Source organism: Musca domestica, unplaced genomic scaffold (assembly GCF_030504385.1).
Source record: "Musca domestica strain aabys unplaced genomic scaffold, Musca_domestica.polishedcontigs.V.1.1 27, whole genome shotgun sequence".
Lineage (NCBI taxonomy): Eukaryota > Metazoa > Arthropoda > Insecta > Diptera > Muscidae > Musca > Musca domestica.
Genome location: NW_026712286.1, coordinates 3,816,321 through 3,833,111, shown reverse-complemented (window position 1 = coordinate 3,833,111; position 16,791 = coordinate 3,816,321). Strand labels below are relative to the sequence as shown.

Sequence of the window (16,791 nt, the reverse complement as noted above, 5' to 3'; positions counted from 1 at the left end):
TGGTCGAAATATACATTTTAGACCCCACAAAGTATATATATATATTCTTGATCATAATAAAACTCTATGTCGATTTAGCGATGCCGTCTGCCTGTGGAAATCACTCTAGCTTCCGAACAAAATGAAGTAGGTTGATAAAATTTTACTCAAATCTGTATTATGTCTGTAGGACTTTTGGTATTGAAAATGGGTGATGTAGGTCCACTTTTTGGTATAGCCCCCAGATAACGGGACCCCCCGATATTCGGTATTTTGATGATTTGAGCGTCATTATTCACCGGAGTAGTTTCAAATTACGTATTTAGATTTCGTAATGGGAACTACAGTCTATGACAGAAAATTGTCTGTGCAGATCCACATCTCCGTATAGCCCCCATTTAACAGCACCTCCTCATATTCTGTATTTTGATGATTTTAACGGCATTATTTACCGGAATTGTTTCAAATTTGGTATTTGAAATTCGTTATGGGTGCTACAGCCTATGACAGAAAATTGTCTGTGCAGATCCACGTCTTCGGATATCCACCATATAACGGTACCTCCCGATATTCGGTATTTTGATGATTTTAGCGACGTTATTCACCGGATTTGTTTCAAATTTGTGTTCTTTGTTTCTATAAAAGATATGCGTTTCCTAAGACTGATCTCAAATAGTTATTCTTCTTCTTCTTCAATAGAAATCCTGAAGACTTTTCTGCTGAAAAGACCCATATATATTGTATTTTCGTAGAAAATATTGTCTCAGATATAGCCTCTTGTTTAAACCAGTTAATACCTACAAAACATGCACATTCCACAGATAGCTTCGACGTGGCTTCTAAGAACAAGTGCATTTGTTCCTAACAACTTGGTCAATCATAAGTAAATATTGAAAAATACTAGTAAATACATTTAACAGTATCCATTTCATTTCACTTTTTCAGTGGAAAGACAAGGCAAGACCAGACGGAAACCTCAAATGGCGGAGCAGACATCAAGGTAAACAACTTGAAGTTGTTTTTTTTTAAGATATACCTAGTAATATGGTATGAAATAATTAAAAAAATAAATCACTTCAAGTGGTAATACAACAACAATGAAATGCTACAAAATAATACATTAAATTAAAGAATGCACATAACAAAATAAAATACGAAAAACACGATAAACAAAATATTCAAACTAAGATTAATGATATTGTCAAATTTTGCAAAAGATAGGGGTTATCAAAATGGAACCTAAAAGGAATACATATGCAATTCAAACAAGAACATCCGACTCAGTGTTCAGATAATGAAATATCTTTTGGGAAAATTTTACATTTGTGGGTGTAAAAGGATGCGAGTGGTTTCATTCGTCTTCAAAAATTTAAAATTTATTTGCAGATCTTTTTATTAAATCGATTTGCAATTCCAATGAGCGTTTGTTTTTCTATTCACTCTTATCAAACTAAGAAATGAAATAGGAGACAAATGGTCTCCTTCATATTTAAATATTCCAACAGTAGTCATCAGCATTTCAATATTTGTATTCTTTTCCATTCATCCTCTCCCCCTCACCAATAAAAATAACAATAATTGAATAATGTCCTCCACGGTCATTATAATTGTTCTTAACAGATAAACTAAAAATCGACAACGGCCATCAAAACATGTTGTGTATTTAAATTTCATTTGTGGTTAATGTGCTGATTTTTAATTGCCATAAATAAACATTACAAATAATTTATGTAATGCTGAGGTTTTTCGGAAATAACTGGCTGGTGTTTAAAGTAGAAATTAATTTAATTGACACATGCGAAATAATTTCAGAATGCAAGCACACAAAAAACACTTGAACACACGTTAAATAGCTGGCTGGCTGGTTGGTTGGCTCGCCAACATCGACGACAACAACAAAAACAGCGAAATCATGTGGTTTACGGTCATTAATTGCATTAGTCAAACCCAACCAACACCTCTAATCGAAGTGGTGACATAGTAGGACGGATCAGTTGTAACAAATTAATGCTTAATTATTGAAACATTTGTTTATTATCAAAACAATGGATATAATCACAAAAAGTAAAAAAAAAATACATTAAGTTCGGCTGAGAACAACAAGTTATACCCTACTTCATGGGAAGAAGAAAGGAAAAACAGATTTCCTTTGTTCTCAAAAAGAAAAAATGTTGAATACCCCAAGGAACATTTTTCAGGAGCACAATTCTTGTCCTATGAAAATGTGAAATGAAACCTGCATAGGTAACTTTTTCATAACCCATTACAATATTCAAATGCGAAACTTAAAAAAATTGGTGAATAATGTCGCTAAAATCATCAAAATACCGAATATCAGGAGGTGCCGTTATATGGGGGCTATATACCATGGTCCATTTTCAATACCAAAAGTCCTGCAGACATAATATACATTTGAATAAAATTTTATCAATCTACTTCATTTTGTTCGGAAGCTAGAGTGATTTCCACAGACGGACAGACGGCAGAGAATTTTATGCTGATCAGAATATACATACTTTGTGGGGTGTAAAATGTATATTTCGAGATGAAAACGTGATTCATGCCAAATATGTTATCCTCAAAACCGATCTAATTTGGAAATTCCCTTTTAAGGTGGCCATACCCAAGTTGTATATTGTTGAGAGGATACGATATATTAAAATTCAGCTGATTTGGTTAGAAATCGGGGTTGAACCTTCAAAATACCGAAAATTAGAACCAAAAATGTCAAACTATAGCAGATTTGGTTGGGAATTAGGACCAAAACTTCGAAATACCGAGAATCAGATAGTTTCACCAAATGGGGGCCATACCAAAAAGTGGTGAACATTTCAAACCTTAGCAACTTTACGATACATTTTTCAGTAAAAATTACATAGTAACAACATCTACTGGGAGAATATGCCCCCCTTATACTTTCGCCTTCACTTTTGCTCTACTTATCTATTTATATTTACTTATTTTTCTTATTTACTTTCTGTTTTTTTTTTTAATTATGTAGTTATAACGCTTTAGGAACTCTTGATATTCTTGGATTTGAAAATTCTATTTAAAATTCATATTAGATTAAATTTATGGACCTTTACTCATTACTCATCGCCACCTCCCGCATTAGTTATTATTCCAATTATAGGCAACATTTAAAATGTGTTTTCTCCTACCAAGTTTGAGTTCCAATAACCAAACTATTTTGTTTGTGATTTTTATCAAATTATATTGGCTTTTCATCGCAACTATAACAATTATTATTATTGACAATAAATTAATATGAGATATGATGATGATTTTGTGGTTTCCATGCATATGGGAATGCAAATTAATCTAAATACACATATGAACTATAGGACAGATGGAGAAATGAGTATAGATTTGATTATTCAAAATCAAAAAAAACACTGACTGAATTATGTTGAAAAATTCGCGGAGATGGGGATATTATGCCTTACGACCTTCAAGGAAATCAACGCACTCAAAGGCAGTGACATACTAGCATAGAAGTAAAAGTCAAAATAAATTCAAAAAATTCATAGAAGTTGAACTAAAACCCCATCATATTTTTAGTCTACCACACATTTGGGTGATATGCCTTCTATAAATCAAATAATTTCTGTATTTGATTAACTAACTCCAAATTATATTTATTTTTGAATTTTTGATACAAATAAAACCTTTCTGACCCAAAAATCCCATGAAATAAAATTGCATTATTTCTCAAAAGTTTACTTTGCTTTACTGTAATCTAAGATTTGGCACAATTTCATGTGACTGTGAGTGACATATTTTAATGTGTGATTTATTCGACAACGTTTCTGGCTGCTAGTCATAACTGACAAATAGTTTTTAAATTTCCAGTATCTAGGCAAACCAAACGTTTAACTAAGTATGTTGGTTGGCTCAGCCATACAAATCATTGCCAAGGTTAATTATCTGTGGAGAACAGTGTTTTTTCCTGATTCTCCGCTAACCCCTTACACAAGAGTCTATTTAAATTGTCACAGAGCAACATCAAACACCCCTTTTTGCTACTTGCCATGTTGCAAGCATGCTTAATTGCCCTGTTATTTTCTGTCTGCCTAATTTGAATTCAGTCGGTCACACCTCCCTGAAGAGAATTTTTTTGCTTTAATTTTTTTGGAGTCTGTCGCTTCAGAACACATTGCCAGCTGTTTTTGCAATAAATTAACACATACCCTCTAATGAATGTATTTTAACATTTAATTTGTATTAATATTTTAGCAACAATTTTATTCAAAAATAATATTTATGCAGTAATTAAAACAAATTTGCCGATGATGATGATGTCGAATGCAGCCATCTGGCTGACAAAAGTTGGTTAAATATTTATGTTATTTATTTTAATTGGCCCTGTTAAATGAAACCGGTTTGAGTTGGAAAGTGTACTTCTGTTTTTTTCGGTGGCCTACTAAGAAAATTTTCTTAATTAAAAATATAAACACTTCTGAGGTCGTGCGTGATATTTTTGAATTCAATAAACGGATATAACACGTTTCTAAAAATAACTAAATTTTTGAATTGTATTTTGGGGTATTATGTCAACATTTTTAAGAATTTGATGAAGGTTGATGTATTTCACATGAGAAGCAATCAATATCTGTCTTTTTATTAAAAATCATCAAATGTTTCAGGCTTTTTGCAATTATTTATATAGTTATATAAACTTCATGGGATCTATACCTAAATGTAAACATGACATTATTTGTTTCACAGTGTCATTGGAAGTCAATAAAGATTTAATGGTCCATCTTAACTTTTTTTAAGTTTCGCAAAAAATCTTGCAAACAAATAACACAATTATCTTATTATTTATTTGCATTTAAAACATTTCCGTTTAGCCATTTAAAAACATATCCATAAATATAAATGATGCTAATCAAATCTCGTTTTGTGTGGGTGGAATTGGAATATACCTCAAAAAACTAGACAGCTGTAGGTGTTAAATTAATTAGATGAACCGAAATGGTCAGTAAACAAGGCATAACGCAAATAACATGACCTACTGCAACAAAAAAGGAAAAGACATGCTAAACAAAATCAAGTTATGGATACAAATATTAATTATTTTTACTTTTTTTGAATATTTGTTTACTTTTAAAACATTATCTGTAGTGGGATTCTCTAACTCATTTTTGAAATACCGACAAAATCGTTAATTTTGAAATTTTGATATAAACAAATAAAAAAACATTAAATTCGACCAGGCCGAACTTTTAATAGCCTCCACCTTAGGGTAAAGGAAACATTTTTATATAAAAGTAAACGTGGGCCTATAAATACACCGTTTCGCCATGCGAGCCAAAACCCATTATGACCAACAAATACCAACTTTTAGACAAATCGGTGAAAAAATGTGGAAAAAATCATCAAAATACCGAATATTGGGAGGTACCGTTATATGGGGGATATACCAAAACGTGGACCTATACATACAATGTTTCGCCACACGAGCTAGAACCCATTATGACCTACATATATCAATTTTTATACAAATCCGTAAAAAATGTGGCAAAAATTATCAAAATACCGAATATCGTGAGGTACCGTTATATGGGGTATGGGGGTACCAACCATTCCAGACACAATACAAATTGTTCAGCAAAATTTTGAAATAATGAAGGCTATATCGTGATTTCTACAGACTGACCGACGGACATCGTTAAATCGACTTAGAATCTTATGCTGATTATGAATATATATATTTTATGGGGTCTACGACGAATATTTAGGGATGTTACAAACGGAATGACAAAGTTAATATACCCTCCTTTCCCAGGTGGAGGGTATAAAAAGTAGATAAAGTTGACAACATTTGTGTCTATCGGTAGTTCTTAGCGACTACTTTGATGTTGTCGCTAAATTACCGACAAATTTCGTAAATTACCAAAATTATAATCATTTAAATTTTACCGAATTTTGTCTCAAAAAATGTGTTAGAGAATTCCACTACTGATTTCATTTATTATATTTTTTTTGTAATTAAATTTGTTTAATATAATATTTTCTATTTATATTTTTTATTTTGTTGTAAATATGTTTTTTTTTTTCTTTGAAACAAAACACACTTGTATACCTGATATATTTAATATTATTGAGCGTTCTTCAGAAACACCACAATTTGATACAAAACTATAAACAGACTCACAGATGTTTTGAAATGTTTTCTCAAATGAAACCTAAACCCGTTTATTTCTACCTCTGCTCATTAGCAGATAGCTAACTGATATTTTATCAAACTGTCAGCCATAGTATAATTCATATTTCATTTGATCTCTCAAAAGGCGAGCAAAATAGTTTACGTTTTGTGTGCATGTGTTGGTTTAATGTGAACATTAGAATAATCCACCTAGCAAATATTGGCTGGACTTGAGCTTGAATTTATTTAAGGTAATAGAAATGAAGAGATCACATATGGTTCTCTTAATATTTCTGTGTGCGTTTTCTCTTAATATATTGCTACTTCTATGGTGGAAAGAGCAATCGCTTATGATATTAGACCCTAATTTAAAAATGCTATAATAGAAAGTTCTAAATACCAAAAACGAGAACATTCTTTCGAATTCATTTGTTTGTCCACATCCCCTAAAGAAATCATTTCATTTTTTGCATAAGTTCATCCTACAATGCATTGCTGATTTAAGTCAAATATCCATTTTTTTCATTAAAGTCAAACATAAACTGCATTCATTTTGGAAATGTTTATTTTTTATTTCAACGTTCATGTCATCAACTAAAACCTTTGACCCAAAGAGGATCCCAACAACATACCCATGGGTGGTGCCTGTGGCTTACGGGCATGCACTTGAGCCGCTGCACCTGGTATCGTAACACATCCTACACACGTGTGCAATGTTTCATGTATAAAAATATCACAATCAAGGCAAAAGATCTGAGAGCAAGCCTCACAACGGTATACATTTTTATCGGTAGCTTCGGTCAAAGGTTTCTGGCAGGCATAACAAATTGCTGCCTGGCCATTGTAAACGAGTTCCGTGAAGTTTTGTACGGGAAACAAATGATGATAGGATCGAGCCAAATGGGGAGCAGAAACCAAAGTTAGGCCACAGGTTTGACATTCCACGGGCAATTCACAGTATTTACTATGACATTGTGGACAATGGAAACCGGCAGATGTAATTTTGCTAGGTTCGTCAGCGTTTTCAATGTGGCACATACACATCGACAAAGGTGGATCCTTTTCCTTGCCCTCATCCTGCCTTGCATGGGGAAATCCCATTTTAATTAGAGAGTTTTCTTGAGTCTGGGCTGCCGGTGGTGGATCAACATGGGAAAGCAATTGATCGCGATAATGAGAATCATCTAAAACAGCTCCATATGTACCACCAGTTTGTTGTGTTAAATGACGGCAGACATGAATTTCAGCAGACAAGGAAATGACCGAACAGCGTATGCTCTCCTGCTTCAGGGCATCAATTGTTATGTTGATATCAATCGGGTCACAAGTGGTCAGGGATCCCATAATAATTAGAACTTCCCTAGAGGCATGCGATGGCACAACCTTCAGTGTCTTCAAAGCCAAATCAAGACCGTTTTGTAAGGAAGGCTCCCCAACAAGGTTTATCTTGTGTAATCTGCAATAGAAAGTAAAATATAAACCAAATTTTACTAACAATTTTGTTTGCATACCCATCCAAGGCCTTCAAATGTAATTTGGCAGTTCCCGTCAATTCCGTGACCTTTTCAGCACGTTTACCTTTAAGCACAATCAATCCCATTTGACTGATTGGATTTTGATCAAAAAATTCCTCAATAAATTTTTCCAATAACTACAGGGACAAGAAAGGGTGAACCATTATAGACACATTAATAAATGGGGAGGCTATGAACGCCTTACCTTAAGGGTACACAAAAGTCTGGTGGGTTTAAGATCGGGCACGGACATAGATTCCGAACAGTCCAACATTAAGTACAGATGTCTCATCATGCCGAGTTTATTTTGCATAGTTTTTTGGGCCTGCCTCTTTCGTTTGGCCTTTTGAATAATGTCCGCAATGGCACCATCCAGCAGGCCGTCATCGTCCTCCTTAATGGCTTCCCATGTTTTCTCATAGCCAGTCTCCCAGCGATATTCCTTGGGATCTTCTTCCTCTCCGTGGTGATCCATGGTATTTAATATGCAGACCAGAAGATTTCTAGATTTCTCGGATGGATTTATGTTCGATCAGGGCAAGCTCACACTTGAATGAGATGGAAGAACAAGAGAATTCCGGTCCAAAGCGAAAATGCATGATAAAGCTAAAAATCAAAACAAAAGAAAGGACCAAATGCAGGGTACTGGAAATCGAAAACACTTTGTAGGGCTCTAGAAATGTCATGATGTGTTTGCTTCATAATGATTGCGTCTGTCGAGTGGCAGAAATATAGTCAAAGTAGATAATCGCTGAAAGCCCTTTTGGTTGTATATAAATTTAATAATTATATATAAAAAAATAATAAAAAAAAAACTCAATAAAATGAGATGCCATTTTTATAAATTCATCATGATTTTTACGCGACCAAATATGTGTAGTAAAACGTTTGTCAAAAGGGTGAGTCAATTACCGCCATTATTGCTTAAATGTTATGCATGTTACAATAATTTAGAACGGTAGGCAACTTCACATCTCTGATTTCTATACATACACATATATTTAAAATGTACGAAATTATGGATAGTTGCGTTGAATAGTTATAGAATCGCATTGCAGCTGTAATTTAATATTGATACTTTTGCGTCATGGCGCGCATTTAAGATTTAAAATTTAATGAATATATATTAAATAGAAATGACGAAAAACTGCATATTTTTCAATGTATTTTAAAAGCAATAAATTTTAGCGTGGTCGCGTATATATATTATTTCAAAATTTGTAAATTTGGCAAACATATGTTTTGCGAGTTACCAACTTTAAAGAATAGTGCGTTCAATTTTGTACGCGGGTTCTTTTTATTCTAACAAAAAGCGAACATAGTTTTAGGGTTGTATTTGAATAGTTTTTTGTACCTTGAAGCTATTTTTTACCTCTGTATTTTAGCGGGACAATTTTTTTCTGTGGTTCATAAAGTAGAAGATAAAGGTGGTAAAGATGGAGATGTAGAACCTGTACTTGACACACATATTTAAAAACATAACACAATTTCTTCTAAACAAAACTAATTTGAAATGTCGGCATTAGATAGTTCTTCTGCGGCGGCGAAGGCCTAAAAAGAGCAGCCGCGCTACGCCGTCAAATCACAATCGACTCGCTTCCACCTCTGCACATGATTGGCTGTGATTGGTTAAAAAACTGCTTCCATTTTGTAGCGAACGGAAAATTTATTCATTTGCTTCCATCTGAATTTTTTTCATTCCCTCTCAAACTTCAAAAGAATATTTCATATTTCGGTGAATTATTTTGTATAAAATAATTATTTAAAATGCGTTAAAGCAAGCAAAACGCGTATACAGTTTTGAGTTAAATGCAGTGTCATAATATGAAATTGGAAAGTGTGCTTAAATGAGTAAATAGATCATCTAAAGTTTATTAACAAAAAAAGCGAAAGGCTAGAGTGAGAAATTTGTAACCAAACTTGAAACAATTTAAAGTAATTTAAGACAAAGTCTGTTGATTCGTAAACTAAAGGTAATCCGATTATATTTCGTTATATAAATTTTCCACGAATTTCTGTAATTTCTGAACCAAATTGGTATTTTATTGACGCGGCGTATAAAGTGTTCGCTAAGTAAAATCTACTGTCCATCCTCATTGGACTCCGGGTAATAGCAAGGCAATGTCTTATCAGTAAAAGGCGCGGAATATGTGAAAGTGTGGAATAAATTCTGCTTATGTCCAAAAAAAAGTGTTCTTGTAGTTTTGGCGCCGCTTTTTCTTGGAGGAGTAGTCCCCAAAAAGTTGGTACAATATTTGTGCATTCATTTTGCGCTTAAAATTTATTGTGTTTTCATGGTTTCTCCACTTTTCCTATTCTTTTCAATGCATCTTTCGTTTCGTTTTTTTTTTGCAATGTGTGAGTGAGAGAGAGGTTTAACTGTACTTCTCCTAGGCATATTACCAAAAACATTCATTGGAAAATGATAACATTCTGAAATGTTTAAAAAATATTTTTTGTTAGTGGGAGTCTGTTTATTTTCGTATTTGATCTACTTTGTGCCAAGTTTAGTTATAAAATGTGTTTTAATTTATCTATGAGTTGAAAATTCAGAAACTTCCTGGTCCTGTAAAATCTGGCTGTATTTGGGTACATAAAATATTTTTAGGTTTTGGCGGCAAAAAGTTTTCTAGATAACCCATATTAAAAATAAAACAAAACAAGCACACTGGTAAACTAACTCTTGCTTGGATTTTCCATTTCAGTAGTTACTTTCTGAGATGGTGGGACGAGAAATATCTCCAACAGAAGTGGGCAAACATGCCAAACTAATAAAAAGTAAGTTTAGAAATACTTTCAAATGTTCTGTATCTAATAACATAACTCATTTACAGGTGCCCAAGAGGAAATGGCAACAATGGATGTTTTAGTTTGTGGACGGTGTCTGAATGTCTTTCATTTCATTGAGGATTTTAAGATGCACAAGCAAAAGACTTGCTATAAGGAAAACAACAACGTTCGTGAGTGCAATGATACCAAACCGAAGATATGGGCATTCTTGCTTTGGAAGGCCACACAGCTCCACAACAATAAAGACAACAACATCACCAGTCCAAATTCATGGGCCCTCTACCAAACATGGGTGAAGATGGATGAAAATCTAAGGGAAACTTGGATTGTGGCGGGAAAAACTATACAATCGTTTGCCAAGGTCTCACAGGGAAATCTGCAAGAAATGCCCGTTAAAATAACAAAGACTGTAGTAAATAACAACAGTGGAGACGGAATATCACCTGGAAGAAGTAAGAAATTAAATTCTGTTGAAACCAGAAATATTTTAATGACCTCTTTGTATTTTAGAACCATTAACCCAAACAAAGCCACAGGTGGCAAATCTCAAGCCACCCGTCAAATTAAATATTAGCAACAAATCGGCAGTAGATTCAGAAAATGAAACGTCGCCGCTTAAAAGCCCTTTAGCAAATAATGCCGTACAAAAAATTATGCCCAAGAAACCAGTGACTGTTTCTCCGCAATTGCCCACCAAACCACCACCAGCTACTGTAACACCAGCAACAACTGCCACCACACCCGGTGCTGCTAAACCTTTGACGTGAGTTGGAATATAATTAGATTAGACACTACTACGATATTATCAATCATATTTTCCCCCTTAGACGTCGTGCCAAGCGATCTGTACCCAATAGTGAAGATATCGTCGAGGAGAATGTTGAGAAAATCGTGGCCAAACGCTTTAATCCTCGTCGAAGAATGCACGAATATCTGGTTAAATGGGAAAATCGTGCTTTGGAGCAAAACACTTGGGAGCCGGCTTCACACTTGGAAAATGTGCCCCACTTGCTAGACACTTTTGAAAAGCAATTGGCCCGTCAAAAGGAAACACGGGCAGCTCTGCAAGCAAAACAACAAGCTGCCGCTGGAACTCCTGTGCCAGGCAACAAACTTGGCGATATAAAAGTAGCTGCTAAGGATTCTCCAACACAACTGCAGCAATCTTCACCTTTAGATACTCAAAGATCACAATTGGCATCGCCATCAGATAGACCACAGCGTTCGTCGAAGACCAAAGCTATGGACCAAGTAAAGCAGTGGGTAGCAGGAAATTCCTTATCATCGGCCCATTCCCCAAACTCGGATGCGGCCTCCCATCAAAACGAAAACGATAAAGACTGGCCCTTAAATACCAGCACGGGTTCCGGTCAAATGGGAGGCCTTAAGCGCAAGCTGGATGATTCTGATTATAACGATTCTAATGCTGAGGACATGCCAGCAAGCACAACAAACACAATGGAAGATTTGGAGGAAGATCTTATACCGTCTCACACACTGAAAAAGATGAAATATGGCAATTCAGTGTCGGTAGAAGTAAAGACTAAAACAGATATGGTAAGTACTTTGGGGTGAATGCCTAAATGGATTAACTTATAATGATATATTTTCCTCTACAAGACTAAGCAAATCAAAGTCAATGGAACTGCGGCAGCCCGTAGCGAGAATCAAACTGCTGTCACCACATCCTCGTCGTCGGCGGAGGTAATTATAACTCAAGACACAAGCGCATCAGGAGTTGTCAAGAAACCAGGTTTCACTGGCACAAGTAGTGTAAGGACCTACCTTTATGGCACTCAAATAAGAAAAGTCTTGTAAATCATTCTTTGCTTTTAATTTTTAGAATAATAAGCCTGAGGCTCAAGTACGTATACTTTCCAAAGGAGAATCCGCCATTTCCAACTCTGGTATAGTTCGTGTGGGTAGTTCCAATGAGTTAAATGCTGCCACGTCTTCTCCCTTACAATCCCCACATACCACACCCGTTTCCGAAAACAAAACCCAACAATTGATTTCTAGAACTCAGCACGTCCGCACTGTTGCTAATACCACTGGACGTTCTACACCCACATCTGGCAGACCAATGGTACAGCAACAAATTGTTCGCACACCAAGCGGAACAACAATACAACGTAAAAGTATACCAGCATCAGGCAATTCTATACAACGAGGTCCCGGTGGTACTTTACAATCGCGAACCATGTCCCAGTCTTCTCCCTCATCGGGTAGAATGATTATACCACGCCAGGGAATGTCAGCTTCCAGTACACCTAGATTGGGCCAACAGAAGGCGGTCACGCCCGAACAAAAAATATTACAACTTTCCAAATCGGGTGACTTGAAAGTGACGAAGAAAGTAATGACGCGTGAAGACGTGGTAGCACAGCGCCAGCAACATCAGCAGCTGCAACAGAGACAGCGACAACATTCTCAAGTACATATACAAAAGGTTCAGCAATTATCTGGTCCCGCTCAACGCAATACGTCCATGGCTCAAAGAAAACAAATCCACCAACAACAACATCAAGTAGTTCATCATCACCAGCAGCAGCAACAACAACAACAACAGCAGCAGGAGGAAGAACATCAGGCGCGTCTTTGTCCCATAACCGGAAACATCATTGGTGGAAGTCAACAGGAGGAACAGCAAAATTTGCAGGTCCAAACCCAACTAGAACAGCAGCAGCATCAAATAACACTGCAGCAGGAACAACAGCAACTGCATGATATTGATCCCAATCTACTTCTTACCCAAGATCAAATGCTTACCAATGAAGATGGTACCCCATTGTTGGTCACGGGTGAAGATGGCACCGTTTATCAGGTTGCTGGTAAGAATGCCGAAGGACAAACGATTTTAGTGACACAAGGACCAGATGGCGAACAACACTTTGCCTATGTAGCTGCTGCCGAAGGCGAAAACGAGAATCAAGCCTTTGCCATAGACAATGCCGCTGTAGCTGAAGCTGTAGCACAGTTACCCGCTGATCAACAAGCTGAAGCACTGGCAGCTGTTGCTGCAGGCGAGGCTGGTAATGGTGGTGGTCAGTATTTGGTTAAGACAACCCAAGAAGATGGCACGACTCAAGTAGTTACCATGACGGAGGCAGAACTTCAGCAGCATCAGGCAGCAGTAGCTGCGGCGGCAAATGCAACTCCTGCAGCAACCAATCAATTATGTATACAAACCGGAGATGGTTCAGATGGACAAGCCAATATACCCGCAGAGGTGGTACAAGCGGAATTACCCTCTCCAGGTATGTTACAAAAACTTTGCCTACCGAAAAAATCTCTTAAATAATCCCATATTGTATGTTTCAGGCGGAACTCGACGAGTTGTATTACTTTTACAGGATGGCACATTTATGATGACCGAAATGCACGACGACGAGTTTAAGGCTCTAAATATTGCAGCTTAATTTGATAGGTACGAGATTTAGGAACCTTACACTTTATAGTCATCACAATTACCACTCTTCCCGATGCCACTAATCTGTGAAGAATCATATATTGTTGCAAGGTCATTATTTTAAGTATACATTAATTACATTTTATATAGAAGGTAAACAATTGTAAACTGTTTAATCTCCTGCTTTTCACTTTAAACAAATACTGTACATTATTTAAATTTTCGTTTCGTCGTTAAGTTGTTTTACATTACCTTTATCGTTTTACTTATCAACTGCTCCTGCAACAAATCGTCATTCTCCCCTAGTAGAAGAACTTTATCCAATTTAATGGATATACATGAATATATCTATGTCGGATCTATCAACATAGATACCCCAAACCCATACACACAAAATAGAAGAAAACTTCGCAAGCATAGAATTACATTTCGTTTATTTTTTAATTAAAATGATTAAAAACCTTAATAAAGATAAACATTATTTATAAGCTAACATATTAAAAAAATGTATGGTTTTTTGTATAGAAATGCAATAATTTAAAGTTATGGTAGTACCCACCTGGGAACAAAACAAGAAACGAGTTCTCCAAGTCGAGAATAGATAAAAATGTATCCTTCAATTTCAACAACTTTTGATAAACTTTGCTATAAAAAAGCCAACCGTGTCTATGTGTTTCTGATTTGAGGGACCAAAGCGTTGTAATTTTTTACGATCGTCTTCTAACAAACCATCACAGTTCCAACCACCTTCGCCATACACTGGTTCAATTTTTACCAATTTTAATTCGGGGTATGTTTTCAAAGCCCAAACCACAATTTCCTCATTCTCTGCTATGTTTACAGTACATGTACTATAAACCAATGTTCCGCCATCTTTTAATAACATAACAGCATTTGAGAATAGCCGTTTCTGGACCTTGGGATACGAATCCAACATCTTTGGAGATATACTGCTCGATAACATTGGTCTATTACCCAAAGCACTGCAAGGGGCATCTAAGAGTATACGATCAAACGTCTTTGCACGAAAAGGTGGTTTAAAATCTATGTCATTTTGCTGAACCTCATCCGAATAGGCCTTTGTGGAATCATAGGCATAGGCTTTTATACAGCTTAAATTATTTTTGCTTATTTTGTCTAAGACCAATTTGATTTTGGATTCTGTCTTATCCATGGCAACAATAACAGCTCGATTTTTTACAAGCTCTGCCAGATGTGTGGTTTTATTGCCAGGTGCTGAGCACATGTCTAAAATAAGTTCATTCTCTTGTGGATTTAGTGATCTGGCACAGACAATTGAAGGTAAGTTTTGTAGCAAGGCCTCTGAACTACTTAAATCACCAATTGAAGGTACACCTGAAATTGTGTTCAGAATTTCAATAGCAATGCCCGGCTGAGGTCCTTCAGACCTGTAAAGTTGATATCTTTGCATTAACACTTTTCCCTGACCCAAATAAACCTTTTGTTCGGAGTCGTATCGGATGTTTGAGCCTTTCTTACATTTTCCCGATAAATCTGCATATACATTTACTATATCACCTACTTGTGTACCCGATTCCATGCCCACCACACCAATGGAATAAATGTGAGCACCTCGAAGTATTGCTGCGCCACAACAACTATCAACAATTACTTCTTTTTGTTCGGAAATGGGATTAGGCGCATGATCAGTGGGGGAAATACAAACAACTTCTGGCAGGTCGGGTAAAGAAAACACTGGTGGTGGATTGTGATAACGTTTTTTGAGCAGTTGCTCGACTTGATTCTTAAAGGCTTCTTGAGTTGTCTTCAAAAGATTCACCCGATATGTAGTGACAGATGGCGCCCGACATAACCAGGGCAACAGATCTTCCAACAGAGTGAGCTATATGATAAAGAAAACAAAATACATTGAGGTGTTTTAGAAAGTCATGTTATATTTTTTATAAAAACAATTTTAATGTCTATTTACTATTTCTTCATAACCCATCATAATGATATACTATGGTACCTATTCAATATTCTAATGTGGTTATTTTTATGTAATGTATTTTAGGCCTACAAACTTATTTCAAACTAAAACTTTGTTTTATGTAATCGTTAATCGCCGTTCAGGCATAATAAAATCCATCGATTTCATTCCATCTACACGCAAAAGTGTAAACATACTTTTAGGATAAACTCTAGGTTATGAAGCCCGCCATCGCCCATTTGATTTCAACAATTTTTTTGATTTTGCTCAGTTTTACTCGAACGCTACTAGTAACTACCGCATTATGATATATTAAGCTTATGGTACAATTGTTGTACCGAGGTACCATATATATAATATAAAGACTTCAGTGTAAACGTGCTTGAAGTAAAACTACAGGAAAGTTATTTGTAATTAATTGGCTATATTATGCTACATATACTTAAATAATAGCATGTATACATATTTATATATAGATATTTTTCCGCTAAAACACAATGACCAATCCATGTAATTTATTTATTGTTTTTTACGAGTACGCTTTACGTCATACGTCGATATATAATCTGGCCACATTCACAATGAAATCCTACTCACAAGCTACACTACAATTTGGCAACTCTTATTAAGCATTGTTCTTTTGTACGTGTTGTTTATTTTCACGGAAGAAAGACACATCCGACAATTATTAAATTAAAATTGTTAATAAATCCTGTGGTGATAGCGACAATAAACAGTATACTTACATTCCCTTTACATAATTGTGATTCAACAAGTGGATAACGTATAAAAGGTGATTTTGGATAAAACATTTGAAAGACTTTGGAGGCGTGTATGTATTTGTAAATGGGAAGAAAAGATTTTTTTGTGCAACTACAGAACTCAGTGTATCGTCGTCGTCGAGGTAGTGGTGGCGGTGTCGTTTTTATTGCCCGAGTGGCAACACTCTTTCGGTGTGGAATCAAACTATTTGTTTCTTTCCAACACTTTTCAATTG

The 16,791-nt window shown here is 35.6% G+C and overlaps 3 protein-coding genes across 5 annotated transcripts; 1 reads left to right on the top strand and 2 right to left on the bottom strand.

Moving 5' to 3' along the window:
* Positions 1 to 6,677: 6,677 nt before the first annotated feature.
* LOC101901177 (general transcription factor IIH subunit 2) lies at positions 6,678 to 8,263 on the bottom strand. The gene is made up of 3 exons (XM_005179193.4): positions 7,850 to 8,263; positions 7,642 to 7,781; positions 6,678 to 7,586 (listed from the first exon to the last, which is right to left on the bottom strand). Exons 1-3 carry the CDS (start codon positions 8,117 to 8,119, stop codon positions 6,725 to 6,727), a joined length of 1,272 nt encoding a protein of 423 aa, XP_005179250.1. The 5' UTR covers positions 8,120 to 8,263; the 3' UTR covers positions 6,678 to 6,724.
* A 1,060-nt stretch (positions 8,264 to 9,323) lies between these two features.
* On the top strand, positions 9,324 to 14,279 carry LOC101899847 (AF4/FMR2 family member lilli). Of its 3 annotated transcripts, none has more exons than XM_005179185.4 (8): positions 9,324 to 9,617; positions 10,353 to 10,422; positions 10,479 to 10,886; positions 10,945 to 11,197; positions 11,262 to 11,991; positions 12,055 to 12,207; positions 12,278 to 13,691; positions 13,756 to 14,279. In XM_005179185.4, exons 2-8 carry the CDS (start codon positions 10,365 to 10,367, stop codon positions 13,851 to 13,853), a joined length of 3,114 nt encoding a protein of 1,037 aa, XP_005179242.1. In that variant the 5' UTR covers positions 9,324 to 9,617; positions 10,353 to 10,364; the 3' UTR covers positions 13,854 to 14,279. The 3 variants fall into 3 exon arrangements, with proteins under 3 accessions (XP_005179242.1, XP_005179241.1, XP_011290776.1); XM_005179184.4 differs by having other exon boundaries at positions 10,350 to 10,422; XM_011292474.3 differs by lacking the exon at positions 9,324 to 9,617 and adding an exon at positions 10,114 to 10,233 and having other exon boundaries at positions 10,350 to 10,422.
* LOC101901350 (tRNA (cytosine(72)-C(5))-methyltransferase NSUN6) lies at positions 14,261 to 16,711 on the bottom strand. The gene is made up of 2 exons (XM_005179194.4): positions 16,541 to 16,711; positions 14,261 to 15,707 (listed from the first exon to the last, which is right to left on the bottom strand). Exons 1-2 carry the CDS (start codon positions 16,604 to 16,606, stop codon positions 14,466 to 14,468), a joined length of 1,308 nt encoding a protein of 435 aa, XP_005179251.1. The 5' UTR covers positions 16,607 to 16,711; the 3' UTR covers positions 14,261 to 14,465.
* Positions 16,712 to 16,791: the final 80 nt, after the last annotated feature.

Excerpts from the sequence above, each read along its gene's own strand:
- LOC101901177 (XM_005179193.4), bottom strand. The coding sequence starts at position 8,119 with ATGGATCACCACGGAGAGGAAGAAGATCCCAAGGAATATCGCTGGGAG. Across the intron at positions 7,782-7,849 it reads GACTTTTGTGTACCCTTAAG|TTATTGGAAAAATTTATTGA; the intron begins GTAAGGCGTTCA and ends TTGTCCCTGTAG. Across the intron at positions 7,587-7,641 it reads CATTTGAAGGCCTTGGATGG|ATTACACAAGATAAACCTTG; the intron begins GTATGCAAACAA and ends TTTCTATTGCAG.
- LOC101899847 (XM_005179185.4), top strand. The coding sequence starts at position 10,365 with ATGGTGGGACGAGAAATATCTCCAACAGAAGTGGGCAAACATGCCAAA. Across the intron at positions 10,423-10,478 it reads ACATGCCAAACTAATAAAAA|GTGCCCAAGAGGAAATGGCA; the intron begins GTAAGTTTAGAA and ends ACTCATTTACAG. Across the intron at positions 11,992-12,054 it reads TAAAGACTAAAACAGATATG|ACTAAGCAAATCAAAGTCAA; the intron begins GTAAGTACTTTG and ends TTCCTCTACAAG.
- LOC101901350 (XM_005179194.4), bottom strand. The coding sequence starts at position 16,606 with ATGTTTTATCCAAAATCACCTTTTATACGTTATCCACTTGTTGAATCA. Across the intron at positions 15,708-16,540 it reads CACAATTATGTAAAGGGAAT|CTCACTCTGTTGGAAGATCT; the intron begins GTAAGTATACTG and ends TTTATCATATAG.